The 14,546-nt window shown below is 40.2% G+C and overlaps 1 protein-coding gene across 1 annotated transcript in view; it reads left to right on the top strand.

The window, feature by feature from the left end:
• C8A (complement C8 alpha chain) overlaps positions 1–14,546 on the top strand; it is an 82,389-nt gene that overhangs the window by 14,882 nt on the left and 52,961 nt on the right. Inside the window, exons 3-7 of the mRNA XM_051999591.1 lie at positions 3,013–3,157; positions 4,429–4,576; positions 6,048–6,231; positions 8,097–8,291; positions 10,484–10,724. Of these exons, the coding sequence (XP_051855551.1) occupies positions 3,013–3,157; positions 4,429–4,576; positions 6,048–6,231; positions 8,097–8,291; positions 10,484–10,724 (913 nt within the window). The remainder of the gene's footprint in view (positions 1–3,012; positions 3,158–4,428; positions 4,577–6,047; positions 6,232–8,096; positions 8,292–10,483; positions 10,725–14,546) is intronic.

Below are 14,546 nucleotides of genomic sequence, written 5' to 3'. Positions count from 1 at the left end.
CTTTAGCACTATCAATAATTATAACCTTCACAATACACTTAGAATAATATTAAATTACTTCCAGTAAGTTCAATCAACAAACATTTATTAAGCGCCTACTATATACAGACACTGTACAGAGCATGGCGGACACAAAGAAAGAGGTCCTTGTTCTCATGGGGTTTACATTTTGGTGGTTCCATAGGATACAGATCCACATCCTGCCATTTTCATTCAATGGCACAGGTCAGACATTTTTATCCACCTGGGCAATAGATCCTCAAGTCCTAGACATAAAGAATAATAGTAGCCAGTGACTTGTTCCAAGTTAATTTCTCTCTAACTTAGAGGGAAAAGAAAGAAATAATAGCTAAGGTGTATATTTGCTTCATATTCAATGTTTTGCTTGATATATATAATTTATATCTATATAACTATTTGTATACACACATATGTAATTTGTAAATAAATGATATTATCTCACTCATTTGGGCTGTTTATGGGAGGATCTGGCCCTGTGATGTCATTCTTCCCTAATGTCCTTTAAGACCTAAAAAATCCCACCTTCTACAGGAAGTCTTTTAATTTGAAGGGCTTCCCTCTGTTAGTTAATACCTCATTATTCTGTCCGTGGCTTATTGACACCTGTTTGTTTGTTGTCTCTCCCATTGGGTTGTATGCTCTGGAAGGTCAGGGACTTTTCTGGCTCCTTTTTGTGCACAGTGACTGGAACATAGTAATAGATGCTCACTGACTGGTTGATTCTGTAGAGAGTCCCTGGCTTGGAAACCAATACATATCATCCATTATTTTTTAGCTTATGGCCTTAGAGAATTAAATAAAAAACCAATGGTACTTTCCGTGGTTTATCCACCATTACACAGCTGGGCTGTGCCACAAGGAAGATTTGAATCCAGGTCTTCCTGATTCTGAGACTGGCTCTCTATATCTCTGACATCATCCTGACTCTCAACAGTAGCAGCTCCCATTTAGCTGAAGAAATGGCAGGGCATGCTGGGACTGTGCCGGCCTAGGAACCGGAAGTGCTGGGTTAATTCTCTTAACATTGTCCTTAGTCCAAAAACTAGGTAGGCTTTGTTTTGAGACTGAATGGGGGTAATCTATGTGAAGGACTCTGCCATGTCATCATGGCGGGCCAGAGTGGCAAAAAGGCATTCAAGTGGCCTTGGAGTCCGGACAGAGCGAGGTAGCCCACCCTGCCCCAGCTTGCTCACGTGATCAGATACTCAACCCAAGGTGCTAAGGGGCGGAGCAGCTGCTAATACCCATCTAGAGAGAGACTTCCTTCCCACAGCTGGGAGCTCCCTACATTGAGAAACCCAAAATTCAGATAAAATATACAGACATAGAAATGGAAATGCTCAAATGAGCTACGATCCAGCCAAGTCGTCCACGAGTGTTGAGCCTAAAATCAGAAAGACCTGAATTCAAATCTAGCACCAGACACTTATTAGCTGGGCAAGTCACTTCAAGCTATCTGCCTCAGTTTCCTCATCTATAAAATGGGGATGATAATAATCTCATAGGTTGTTGTGAAGAGAAAAGGAAAACACATGGATAAAGTGCTATTTCCAGCTATCATCATCATTATCATCATCGCTGTGTAACAGATCATGGTTGAATTTCACTTTACATCTTGGGATGAAAATCCACATTAATGAGGTCTTAGATCTATCTGAGTATTTGTATTAGCAGACAGACATCCTATTTATGCCTTTCTTTCTGTTCTATGAGTTATAATAACGTGGTAATTTCTGCTAACAAACAACTGTACCCATTGCCAAAAAGCCAGGGAAATCAGAAAGACAAGGGATGTTATCTCGTTTTATAGAGGAAGAAAGATCTGTTTGGGGAAGTCAGGGGACTTATATAAGGTCACAAAGCTAGGAGATGATGGTATCAAGACCAGAAGCCAGGTTTCCTGATTCAGGATCCAGGACTTTTTGTATATCTGACCCCTGATTCCTTGGGGGCTTACATTCTATTGCTTGGGAATAAAATTTAACTCCATCCGAGTTTTCTGAGCCCTCCCTCTGTCTAGAGCACTATGCTAAGCTGGAGAAAGGACACAGGGGCCAAGATGAGCCCCTCTGGAGCCTCGAGGAGCTCAGGAAAATTTCAGCTGAGGAAAATTTCTCGGGAACCTTCGAGGTAGGGCCTGCCTCAGCTGTGGTCACAATAATCTTAGAGAGTCGGAGTCGGGGATGTACAATGGGGGAAAAATCCTCTGGCTCTGGAGGCAGAAGACATGGATTAAAATCTGCTCTCTGATAATTATCTTTGGTGTGACACCGAATAAGCCAATTATCCTCCCTTGATCTCAGTTTCCTTCTCTGTAAAATAAGGTGGTGAGAGTAGATTACCCCACGTCCTTCCCAGTCATGGCCTGGATCTTATAAGTTGTTGGATTCTCAAAGGGAGGATAGTGACTTAGCCAGGACTTATCATTGAGAAATACCAAAAGCAGACTCTAAATCCAGTTCTTTCTGATGCCATGACTGCTATTCCATTCATTGTTGTGGCCTTGTTACTAAAATTATCATTATAAGAGGGCAGCTGGGTGATGCAGTGGATAGAGCACCAGCCCTGAAGTCAGGAGGACCTGAGTTCAAATCTGGTCACAGACACTTAACATTTCTTGGCTGTGTGACCCTGGGCAAGTCACTTAACCCCAATTGCCTCAGCAACAACAACAACAACAACAGCAAAGAAATTATCCTTATAGGAATAGAAGTTACAGAAATTTTACTTGTTTTCTTTTTCTATATTTCATGAGCATTTGCTTCTCCAATTCCTTTGACTAATGTCTAATGCCCTTCCTCCCCAACTAGCCTCTAGGTTCACTGAGGGCAGGGGGCCAAGTCTGAGTCATTATTATGTCTTCTGGAGATCTTAGCACAAGATTTTTTTTATTTTTATTTTTATTTTATTTTTATTGCTGTACTAGCTGATTCATTTCTGTCGTAAGATGAAAAGATGCAGAGAAATTTCAGGTTCAAAAATCTGTTTTAGCATCGCTACAGAAACCTCCTCCAGCCCTCCAAGTTTGGGGGAAACATATGCAGTGGTGACCTTTGGGACGAGGTGGCCTGCACCAGCCCGGAGACCTGTGTGGTGCAGAGCCAGTGTGGCTATGATTTCCAGTGTAAGGAGTCAGGTGAGTAGCACAGGGCAGCCTTTCTTGTGTCAGCATGGGTACACGTGGGACGTTTATATGTACACATATGTGTATGCAACACACGTGCATCGCAGGTGTAGGTGTGAATGTATACATTGATTACACACACACACATATATAAATAAAATATTCCTTAATCCCCAACCCACGACTTTTGACTCTGGGCTCTGAGTCAAAGCAGAACGGAGCATAAGCCTAAAACCTCTTCCACAAGACCCCACTTGGAGGATTTGAATCTGGCTCTTCTCTTTCCCCCAACCTTCAGTCTTCCTTCGCCAGACTAAGCACTTCCATTTATTTGGCCAGTCCTCGTATCCTCATATGTCATAGACTCAAGACCATTCAACAGCCTGGTTTCCCTTTTTGGATACTCTCTGGCTGATCGGTGCCTTCCTTGAACTGTAGGACCCTGGGCCTTCTAGCTCTAAGATCCTGAAAGTCTGATCCTCTCAATCAGATCTGAGCTCTCCCTTAGAGTTTCTAGAGCTCTGTCTGGGTACTTATAATGCCCTATTTCATCCTACTGCGAGTGAGCTGCATTTGGATCCTTGTCATTGCCTGTTTGTGTTCATCTGGCGTATTATTATTTCTGTCGGATTCTTTTTTGAGGGACCTGTATTTGTGTCCGCATCCGATTGTTGCTACTGCTCCTATCCCCGGCCCACCTTGATTAGACTGTTGGCTCCTGGGGGCCGGTGCCCTGTTCTGTTCATCCTTTTATCCCTTAAACCCTAGCAGTGCCCACGGATGTGGGGATGTACCCCGATGGCTGAATCCACAGCATGGGCTGAATGTCACAGACAACGTCAAAATCGAGGACGGTGACTTTCGTTATGTGGAAATCTTTCCTCCGATGCAAATTGTAATTCCGTCTCTGACTTAGGAGACGGATCTTCAGGAGTAGCCTAAGTAGTAATCTCAGAGAGGGTTTTTGCTCCATGCTCACAAAGCTAGTAATCTCAGAGAGGGTTTTTTTGGTCCCATACTCACAAAGCTAATAAGCCACAAATGGGTCTGAATCTCTTCCTAAATCTGACTTCATTACAGCACTTTAATCACCTGTTGACCAATTCTTCATCTTCCTGAAGGCTCTTTAACTCTGTTTCCTTAGCTTAGTATACAGAACCAGCACACCTAAGAGCCCCTCTTGGGCTTTTCAGAAACCCCCTCTTCCATCCCATAATTAAAAGATGGCAGCATTTGTTGGCTTGTCTCAGGGAGGGGGCTATCCCATGATCCACTCTTTTCAGGCCGTTGCATCAAGAGGCGCCTGCTATGCAATGGAGATCGGGACTGTCTTGATGGATCTGATGAGGAAGACTGTGAAGATTCTGGGATCCTTAAAAATGATTGTCTGGACTTCAACCCCATCCCTGGATCAGAAAAGGCAGCCCAAGGGTGAGTAATGACCCCCAAGCAGCTGTGACTTATTAGGCTGTTGTTAAGCCTGCGTCCTGCCCAGGGCCTTTGAGTTTCAGAGCTCCTCCCCGAGCTGAGGAGAGGGGCCGATCAATGCGGCCAGATAAATATTACAGAGAAGGAACGGGGAGGGATGATGCGTCCTTGGGTCCGCAGGAATGGACTAACGGACGGCCATGACGCTGGGGACCGACTCCGGCCCCCAATACAAGCGTGGGTCTTTGTAATAGTAATAATGCATATGATAGTAATTATTTTTTATTTACATAATTTACATTATTTTATTTTTTATTATTTACATAATATTCTAAGACTATCAGAATGCTTTATACATATTTCCTCTGTAATTTCAACCCCTGAATTCAATGTGAGGGAAATCTTTCTAAAATGGCAAAAAGGCAAACAAAGAGGAAAAATTCAGAACTTGAAGGTATTGGAGAGATCATAAATCCCAACTATGTAATGAGTCAGCATGGCCAGAAGGAGACTTGGAGTTGGGGAGATCTGGATTCAGTTTTTGCTTATGTTTTTCCTCACTGTATTACTCTCAGTAGGTCAGTTAACAACAAAAAGAGCTAACATTGAGCATATTTAGCCTTGGGACAAACTTTACACCCATTGTAAATATCGGTATAGTGGGAATTTACATAGCACATTAAGGTGTCAAAGCACTTTAAACATGCTCTTTGGATTTCATAGCAACCTTGTACATAGAAGCTATTATAATCCCCATTTTACAAATGAAGAAACAGAGGCTGAGAGAGATTAAGTGAATTGTGCAGATCACACAGCTAGTAAATGTCGAAAGGAGATTTGAACTCAGACCTTCCCGACTTGGACTTTGGTACTCCACATTACCCAGTTGACTCCCAATGCTGACCCTCCATTTCTCATCTCTAAAACAGTTATAATAATAATGCTTCCTTCACAGGAAAGATATGAGGAGCGAGTGAGAGAATGTGGGAAAAACAATTTTTATATATTAAATAGTTATGTAAAAGTCGGCCTTGACACTTTGTGTTCTAAGTTCCCTTCGAGCTCTAACAGTCCATGCTCCATGTTCACAGAGTCCATGAGATTGGACATTTGGCTTAAATGCTGATGTCTATCTATTTCTATCCATCTAGCTAGCTAGCTATTCATCCATCAATCCATCTATTTGTTTGTCTATCTATCTACCTATCTATCATCTATCTACATATATATATATATCCATCCATCTATCCATCTACCTGCCTATCTATCTATATCTATTCATCCATCCATCTATCTATCTATCATCTATCCACCTGCCCATCTATCTGTCTATCTATCCATCTGTCTGTCTGTCTGTCTATCTATCCATCCATCCATCCATCCATCTATCTCTCATTCTGTCTGATGATGATGGAAAAAAATGAAGCATGAGACCATGTAGACAGTGATACTAAAAGATGCCCTTTCCTTACAGGTTTAACATTCTGACCCAAGAAGAAAAACTGAATGTGTATGACCCTACATTCTATGGGGGCTTGTGTGAACGTGTTTACAACGGAGACTGGAAGTCCCTCAGATATGATGCTGTCTGTGAGAACCTCGATTACAATGAGAAGTATTTCCGTAGACCGTACAACTTCATCAAGTACCAATTTGAGGTAAGGAAGTTTGGTGCGAATAACGACAGGGATGTTGATAGTGGTGACATAATAATTATTATTATAGCTGGCACTTAGGGATGAGAGTTGCAAAGAAATAAATTTAGATTTGATATTAGGAAAGAAAACATGCCTGCAATTAAAATATGCAAAACTTGAATGAGCTGTCTAATCTCCCAATAAACATGAATTAAACATTTCCTTCTTTATGGCAGACTCTGTGCTTGGTGCCAGGAATAAAAAGATGGAAGTGAAACAGACCTTGCCCTCCAGAAGCTTGCATTCTAATAGGGAAGGTGACATGCACATGCATTGGTATATAGAAGATGCATACACAGACAGAATGAGAGATAGATGGCTGGCTGGCTGGCTGGCTGGATAGCTAGATAGATAGGAAGGTGGATAGATGATAGATAGATAGATATATAGATAGATGAATAGATATAGATAAGCAGGTAGATAGATGGATAGATAGATGGATATATATATTATATATATGTAGGTAGATAGATGAGAGGTAGACAGACAGACAGATGGATTGATGGATGAATAGCTAGCTAGCTAGATGGATAGAAATAGATAGGCAGATAGATTATAGATAGATAGATAGACAGACAGATAGATGGATAGATGGATAAATAGGCAGGTAGATAGATGAGATATATGTATACATACATATAGACATACAGACAGATAGATGGATACATATAGATAGATAGGCAGGTAGATAGATAATAGATACATACACAGACAGAAAGATAGACAGATGGATGGATAGATATAGGTAGGCAAGTAGATAGATAGATAGATAGATAATAGATAGATTTTATATATAATATATACATATATATATATATGTACATATGTATTTAAATAGATAGATAGATAGATAGATAGATAGATAGAGAAATAGTTATGAACAGGCTTTAAGATGCCACCAGTTCCCTAAAACTGAAAGTCTTTGAACAAGAACCTAATCATCTGACTTACTTCTTAGTCTGAGTCAATCATTGTGATGGCACTGGGGACTAAAAATAAGCCAAAATCAGTCCCTGCTCTCATTTAGCTTTTGAAAAGAGGGAAGCCACGTGCAAAGAGGAATGGTGGCCAGGGAAAGGGTCTTAGTTTGGAAATTTGCAGAGATGCTAAGTGGAGCCTTGGAGAGTTGAGTCACACACTTTCTAGGAACAAGGGGCAGAAATGCATCATCAGATGGTTCTGGAACTGGAAAATCAGTTATTGAGAGGAAAACGCTAATTGCATATTCCTTTCTGTCACATCCTCCAATTTCAGCAAACGGAGCTCAGCAATGCTGTTTGCATTTCAGGACCTTCTATCTCCCACCTTTCTGTGTGTGTACAGGTTGTGCCCCATGCCGAGAGTGCTCTCTCCCTCCTCAATTCTGCCTGTAGAACCTCTAAGCTGTCTTTAATGTTACTTAGTGTCCACCACCAAATTATTCTGCCTTTATCTGGGATCATAGAATCATAGATTTAGAGAGGGAAGGGACCTTCGAAGACATTTAGTCCAATTCCTTCATTTTACAAATGAGGACACTGAAGCTTCAGGTAGGGACAGTGCCCACGGTCGCACAGCTAGTGAATTTCTGAGATGGGATTTGATTTCAGGTCTCTCCGTCTCCACTTCCGATGCTGTTATTCTATGCTTTGCTGCTCCTCACTTTTCTACGTAAATGTTTTCCCCTAATGGAAGCCTGTTCCGGGGCAGGAATTGTTTCATTCTGGTCTCTGTATCCTTAGAGCCAGTTCCTGGTTTAATGCTTAATGCACCATTAGATAGAGTGTTGTGAATACTATCAAGTAGGGGACCCTGAGTGTTGATTGCCACTGTCTGTCTGTTTTTAGACCCAGGCCCAATATAATCTCCAGTCAAGATTTTACAATCATATTGAAGAGCTAACCAGAGGCCTACATAAGGAAAAATTCAGTTCTAGTAGCTTCTTTGTCGGAATCCCCATCTACGCTGTGATCCTGGGGATAGGATTCGGCTGGTCCTCCGGAGAGGGTTCCCTGAAGAACGTGACCCAGTATACAGAGAAGGTGAGTGTTCACATCCTCAGGTCATTGTCTCTTCCCCACCAGCATCTTTTGGGACTTGCATTCGTGTATTACTTTAATTGCATTAAAAAACTACAGTAGTGATTGTCCCTTAATTTGCTCGTGTAATTGGAAATGTCTGATCAGCCGTAATCCTGTTTGTTTTTCTTATTACACTTCTGTACTCAAAATTATCATGATGGGAATAATTGAGTTACAAGACTGAGAACTCACGCCATCTCCCCGCCCCGTTCTCCGGTCCCTTCCTAGTTCATTGCAGAAGGAAGCCGATTAATGGATGCTTGGAATGAAAAAGCCGTCGTTGGAAGGAGAAGAGGACAAAGGTTTGAGCATCTCAGCTTTGAGTCATAGCTCAGAACCTTCTCTGTGCGATCGGAAAAAAATCACCTCCCGTCTCTGGGGATGGAAATGATGAGGGGGGACCAGGTGATAGCTAGTCCCCCTAAGATCCAAACCCTAATATCCTGAGTTAGAATAAATATTGGATTTTTGTGTGTGTGTATCTGGAAGGCAGAGTTTGTTTTATTTCTATCACTGTATGCCTAGGACTTAGTACTAGAATAGAGCAGAAGCACAAACCATCAGCCTTAGTTAATTAATTTTGCTGAGGCGATTGGGGTTGAGTGACTTGCCTAGGGTCCCATCACAAGGATGTATTAAGTGTCTGAGACCAGATTTGAACTCAGGTCCTCCTGAGATGCTCTATCCACTGCACCAACTAGCTGCCCCCATCAGCCTCCTCTGCCAATCACTACACTAGGGCTAGAGATTCAAAGGCAAAATAAAATTGTCCTTGCCCTCAAGAAGAAGCCATTCTATTAGGGGAGATGACACAGATACGTAATTTTCATTACAGAGGAAAACTTGCTTTTATTTCCCCTCCAATTCCCAATACCGAGACATCCGTTCTCCCCATCCGTCACCCCACCCTGATACCAAGTCCATAATGCCTTTCTCTACTTTTCACACTCACTTCTGCCATTTGAGCTCTAAACAGAATTAAGATGACCACTTCTCAACATAATAATTCTTTGGTGCTTGAAGATAGCTATGAGGTTCCCCACAAATCTCTCAAACCTAAACATCTCTATTTCCTACAAACCGTACCCAGAGACATCACCATTCCTTACATAGTGAGGTAATGTATGTGTATGTGATTTGTAAGCCTTAAAGCACCCTGAAAATGTTACGTTTCTCAAATTAATGTTCGATATATGTTTGTCTGCATATGCATGGTCAGAGTGACACAGGAAAATCACTTTAGAAGTGGAGGGGAGGATGAATTGGGGATGGGAGAGATTTCAGGCAGGAAGACCCATTAGCAGGCTATTATAATGGTCCAGGAGTGAGACAATGAGGGTTCAAAAGAGACAGTTTAATGTGATATCTAATATATAGCATTATGCATATATTTTATACCATATAATTTCTATAATACAATATGCACATATATTACTATATAACATTAACATACAGTCACTTGGGGTGAAAGGAAAGAATTAGAAATTCATAAAAGCAGAGCGAAACTCAATCTCAGGTCCTTTCATTTTCCTACCTCATATCTGTATAACATTTTAAGGTTTTCAAATATTATCTCCTTTTTCTGAAATATTATTCAAATATTATCTCTTGATTCTCACAAGATCTGGAGAGGTAGGTGCTATTATTATGCCCATTTTACAGATGAGGAAACGGAGGCTCAGAAAATTAGGTGATTTGTCCAGGTCGTATAGCTAGTAGATGTCTAGGTCAGGATTTGAATTCAGATCTTCCTCGTTCCAAATCTCTTACTCTATTCTTTGTATCACCTAACTGCCTATACAATGGTGCAATTTACCAGTCCAAGGTAACATTATGGGAAGCAATAACTTGGGAGTTTTAAAGACATATTATAATATATTCATAAAGTCATAGATGTTAGAGTTGGAAGGAACGTTAGACATTATCTACTCCTCCTCCCTCTTTTTACAGATGTCCTGCCATGGAGATCAAATGTCTTCCCCTAGGTCACACAGGACTTGAACCCAGGTCTTTTTCTCTAGAGCCAAACCTTTCCTTTGTACCACTCTGCCTTTCCATTCCTTGCGATTTGCAGAGCATCCCTGTGTATCCCTTTCCTCCTCCCTTCTTCTGCCCAGCCCTCTACCATCATTAGGTTTCCTGTTTGTTGGCAGGAATACGGCTTTATCCACGCCTACACGAAAACCCAGACCGCTCACTTCAGGATGAGGAGAGAAGACATCGTCCTGGACGAGGATATCCTTCAGGCGATCATTGAGCTCCCCGAGCGGTATGATTACGGCATGTACGCCAAGTTTATCGATGACTACGGGACCCATTACATCACCTCCGGGGCCATGGGCGGCATCGCAGAATACATTTTAGTCGTCAACAAGGATGTCATGAGAGCAAAAAGTAAGTAGCCCCGGAAGTGGGCATGTTGACTGGAGAGTTTTACTAGTGATTGTGAATGTAATAGATTTTTTGTATTTTTCTTACTGAATTCCACCATGAAAATACACTGAGTGAGTGAGTGTTCTTATCCTGGACCTATCGAAGCTAAGGGTAGAGTCTACACTTTCTAAATGCACTTTTAAATTCAGCCTTAATTTTGAATTCATACAGATTAGCTGCATCTATTCCCTTCTAACTAGCCATACAATGGCCCTGATTCATCTCATCATCACCTTTCCCTCTGTCTATTGAAGAGGGTCTTCTCCTTGTTTCTGATTTCTCTCCCCTCATCCATCTTCCATATAGCTGTCAAAAGAGGTCTTTCTAAAGCACAGGCTTGATCATGACCTACTCAAGGATCCTCAGGAGTTCCTGATAACCATTAGGATGAATGAGAAACTCTTCAGTATCTATTTAAAACTAATTCAAGCCCCAACCTCTCTTTCCAGATATTTCTTATTACTTAGGTGGCTCAGTGGATGGACTCGGAGAGACCTGAGTTCAAATCTGGCCTTAGACATTTTGCTGGCTATGTGACCCCGGGCAAGTTACTTAACTCCATTTGCCTCAGTTTCTTCACTTGTAAAATGAGCTGGATAATAGAGGGTATCCCAAAACTTTGTGCAACTTTAAAGTTTTAATAGTATCTGTAAGGCACGTTGCCAACGTCAAATGCTATGAAAATGTTAGTTATGATGATTGTTAATACTCCTCTCCATGCATTGTCTGGTCCAATCAGACCAACCTGCTCACCATTCTCACCTCCCTATCTTTTCATGGGCTGTTTCCCAGATTTTGCCAAGCACTTCCTCCTGATCTCAGTCTATTGGAGTTCCTATATTCCTTCAAAGTTCAACTTAGGTGTTACTTCTTATGACAAGATGCTCTCCATTCTCCTAGGACACAGTGTTTCTTCCTTCTCAAATTATATTTTTTCCTCTTTCCCCCCATTTTAAACCTTGGACATAATGTAATCTCTTTGAGAAAAGGGACTCTTTCATTTATGTCTTTCTATCCCCAGCCCCTAGGATAGTGAATGAATGAATCCTCTCCCCACTCACTATTTGTTTACTTAACCCCCCAATTAATTATCATCATCCTTGTTTGTTAGGGCTTGTCTTTGGCATCTGAAGTCTTATCTATTCATTAGAATGCAAACTCCTTATGAGTAGAAATTATTTGATTAATATAATTGTATCTATAGCAACTACCTAGCACATAAGGCAGAAAGAGTGATTTCACTGGCATAGGGAACTTCTGGGAGAAGAATCTCCCTCGACCAATGCTTGAAAACACTATCTCTGTGATTAAATCATGGAGACTTGTTTAAATCACTGAAAAGTTAAATGATTTATTTAAGATCACACAGAGAAGATATGTTACTAGCAAGACTTAAACCCTGGTCTCCTTGGCTTTTAGGTTGGCAATCTAGCACTATTTGTGTGTGGGTATGTATGTATGGGTGTACAGAACACACACATACACACAGAGGTTGTTGTTGTTTTTATATTTGCCCTTCATTCTCGAAGAGGATCATGGTTTTTTAGGGAGGAGATGCCATGACATGCAAGTGAATTTGATTGAAGTGAGGGAGGCTGGGCAAGGTCACCTGCCTCGCTTTCCCCTTCAGAGCCATCTGAGTCCAGAGGCAAGATATAAATCAAGATATGGTCCTGGATGAAATGGGAGATCCAAATACACACACACACACACACACACACACACACACACTGCTCCCTAAAAGTTACCAATGATGAGGCTGGTCAATCTACTTTATCTCCCCTTGCATTGTGTCTACCTTTGTGCATTTTGCCCTAATGTCTTTGTTTCAGCTGTTCCCTTCCTTAGGATCTCTCTTCTGCCAATCTAAAAATCCTTATCCTTTTTTCTTTGATTTATCCATTCAGTTATTCATTAATCTATTTATATATTCATTCATTTATAACATTAATTAAAAAAACTTGAATTCCAAAATCTCTCCCTATCCCCAGTTCTTCACTATCATATTGAGAAGGTAAGCAATTATGCATGTGAAGTCATGCAAAACACATTTCCATATTCTCTATGTTGCAAACAAAAAACAAAAAGAACAAAAAAAAAATAAAGTGAAAAAAAGTGTGCTTCAATATGCATTCAGTTCTCTCTCTGGAAATGGAGAGCTTTTATTTTATTTTTTTATCATGGCTCCTTTGAAATTGTCTTGAATTGTTTGTATTGCTCAGAATAGCTAAGTCATTCTCAGTTGATCATCATACAATACTACAGTTATTGTGTACAACGTTCTCCTGATTTTGTTCACTTCACTTTGTATCAGTTCATAGAAATCTTCCCACATTTCTCATTTTTCACAGCACAATAGTATCCTATTACAATTATGTACCACAAGTTGTTCCGCCATTTATCAGTTGATGGACATCCTCTCAATTTCCAATTCTTTGCCATGACTTTAAAAAAAGAACAAATATACAAATATTTTTGTATCTATGAGTCCTTTTCCTATTTCTTTTATTTCTTTGAGATACAAATATAGTAGTGATATTGTTGGGTCGAAGACCATGCACATTTTTATAGCACTTTGGGCATAGTTCTTTATTTTTCTCTATTATGATTAAACCAGTTTATCATTCCACCATCAGTGCATTAATGTGTCTATTTTTCCACATTCCCTCCATTTGTCATTTTCCTTTTCTGGCATGTTATCCAACTTGATAGGTATGAAATGGTACCTCAGAATTGTTTCAATTTGCATTTTTCTAGTCAATAGTGATTTAGAACACTTTTTCATGTGAGTATAGACAGCTTTGATTTCTTCCACTAAAAACTGCCAGTTCTTATGCTTTGACTATTTATCAACTGAGGAATGGTGCTTTCTCTCTCTCTCTCTCTTTCTCTCTCTTAAATAAATTTGGTTTACTTCTCTATTTGAAAAATGAAGCTTTTATTAGAGAAACTTGCTATAAAACTCTGCCTCAGTTTCCTGCTTTCTGACTTTAGCTATTTTGGTTTTGTTTATGCAAAATCTTTTAAATTTCATGTAGTAAACTTTACTTATCTTGCTTCCTGTTTACTTTTCTAAGTCTTATTTGCTCATATGCTCGTCCCTTATCTGTAGATCTGCCCCGCTAATTAACTTATGCTATCTCCCTTTATGTCTAAATCATTTACTCATTTTGACCTTATTTTGGTCTGACTCCTATTCTTTTAGGACAGTTTCATCCACAGCTCCTCCTAGAAGTCTCCTTTGATTGTGACTCATTTGCCCACGCCCTTCTCTGATTCTTCCTGTACTAAATCATTTAGCATTGGTCTTTCTTATTTCCAAGCCATCATCTATTAGTTAAATTGTGGTCTCAACCTCAACGCCATGAGGAACAGAATTCCCATGAAAAGTTGATATTTCCAGAGATCTTTAAAGTTGGCAAAAAAAAAAGTTGGCAAGTTTACCCACAAAACATTGTTTCATTTGAGGCTGACCAAACCCTATTTTTCTTGTTGTTCACTTATTTGAGTTCTATGTGACAGTTTGTTATTCATTTGAGGTTTTCTTGGCAAAGATATTGGAGTACTTTGCCATTTCCTTTTCCTTCTCATATTACATATGGGGAAAAAGAGGTAAACAGGGTTATTTAACTTAGAGTAATACAATTAGTAAGTGCCTGAGGCTGGTATTTCTGATTTTGAGCCTGGAACTCCCCATTTTATAACATTGAGATACTGTTTTTTTTTTTTTTTTTTGATGTGGCTTACAACATAGCAAATCACTCTGGAAGACCTGGGTTCAGA

This window comes from Antechinus flavipes, chromosome 4 (genome assembly GCF_016432865.1).
Source record: "Antechinus flavipes isolate AdamAnt ecotype Samford, QLD, Australia chromosome 4, AdamAnt_v2, whole genome shotgun sequence".
In the NCBI taxonomy this organism is placed as follows: domain Eukaryota; kingdom Metazoa; phylum Chordata; class Mammalia; order Dasyuromorphia; family Dasyuridae; genus Antechinus; species Antechinus flavipes.
This window is presented reverse-complemented; position numbering and strand designations above follow the sequence as displayed.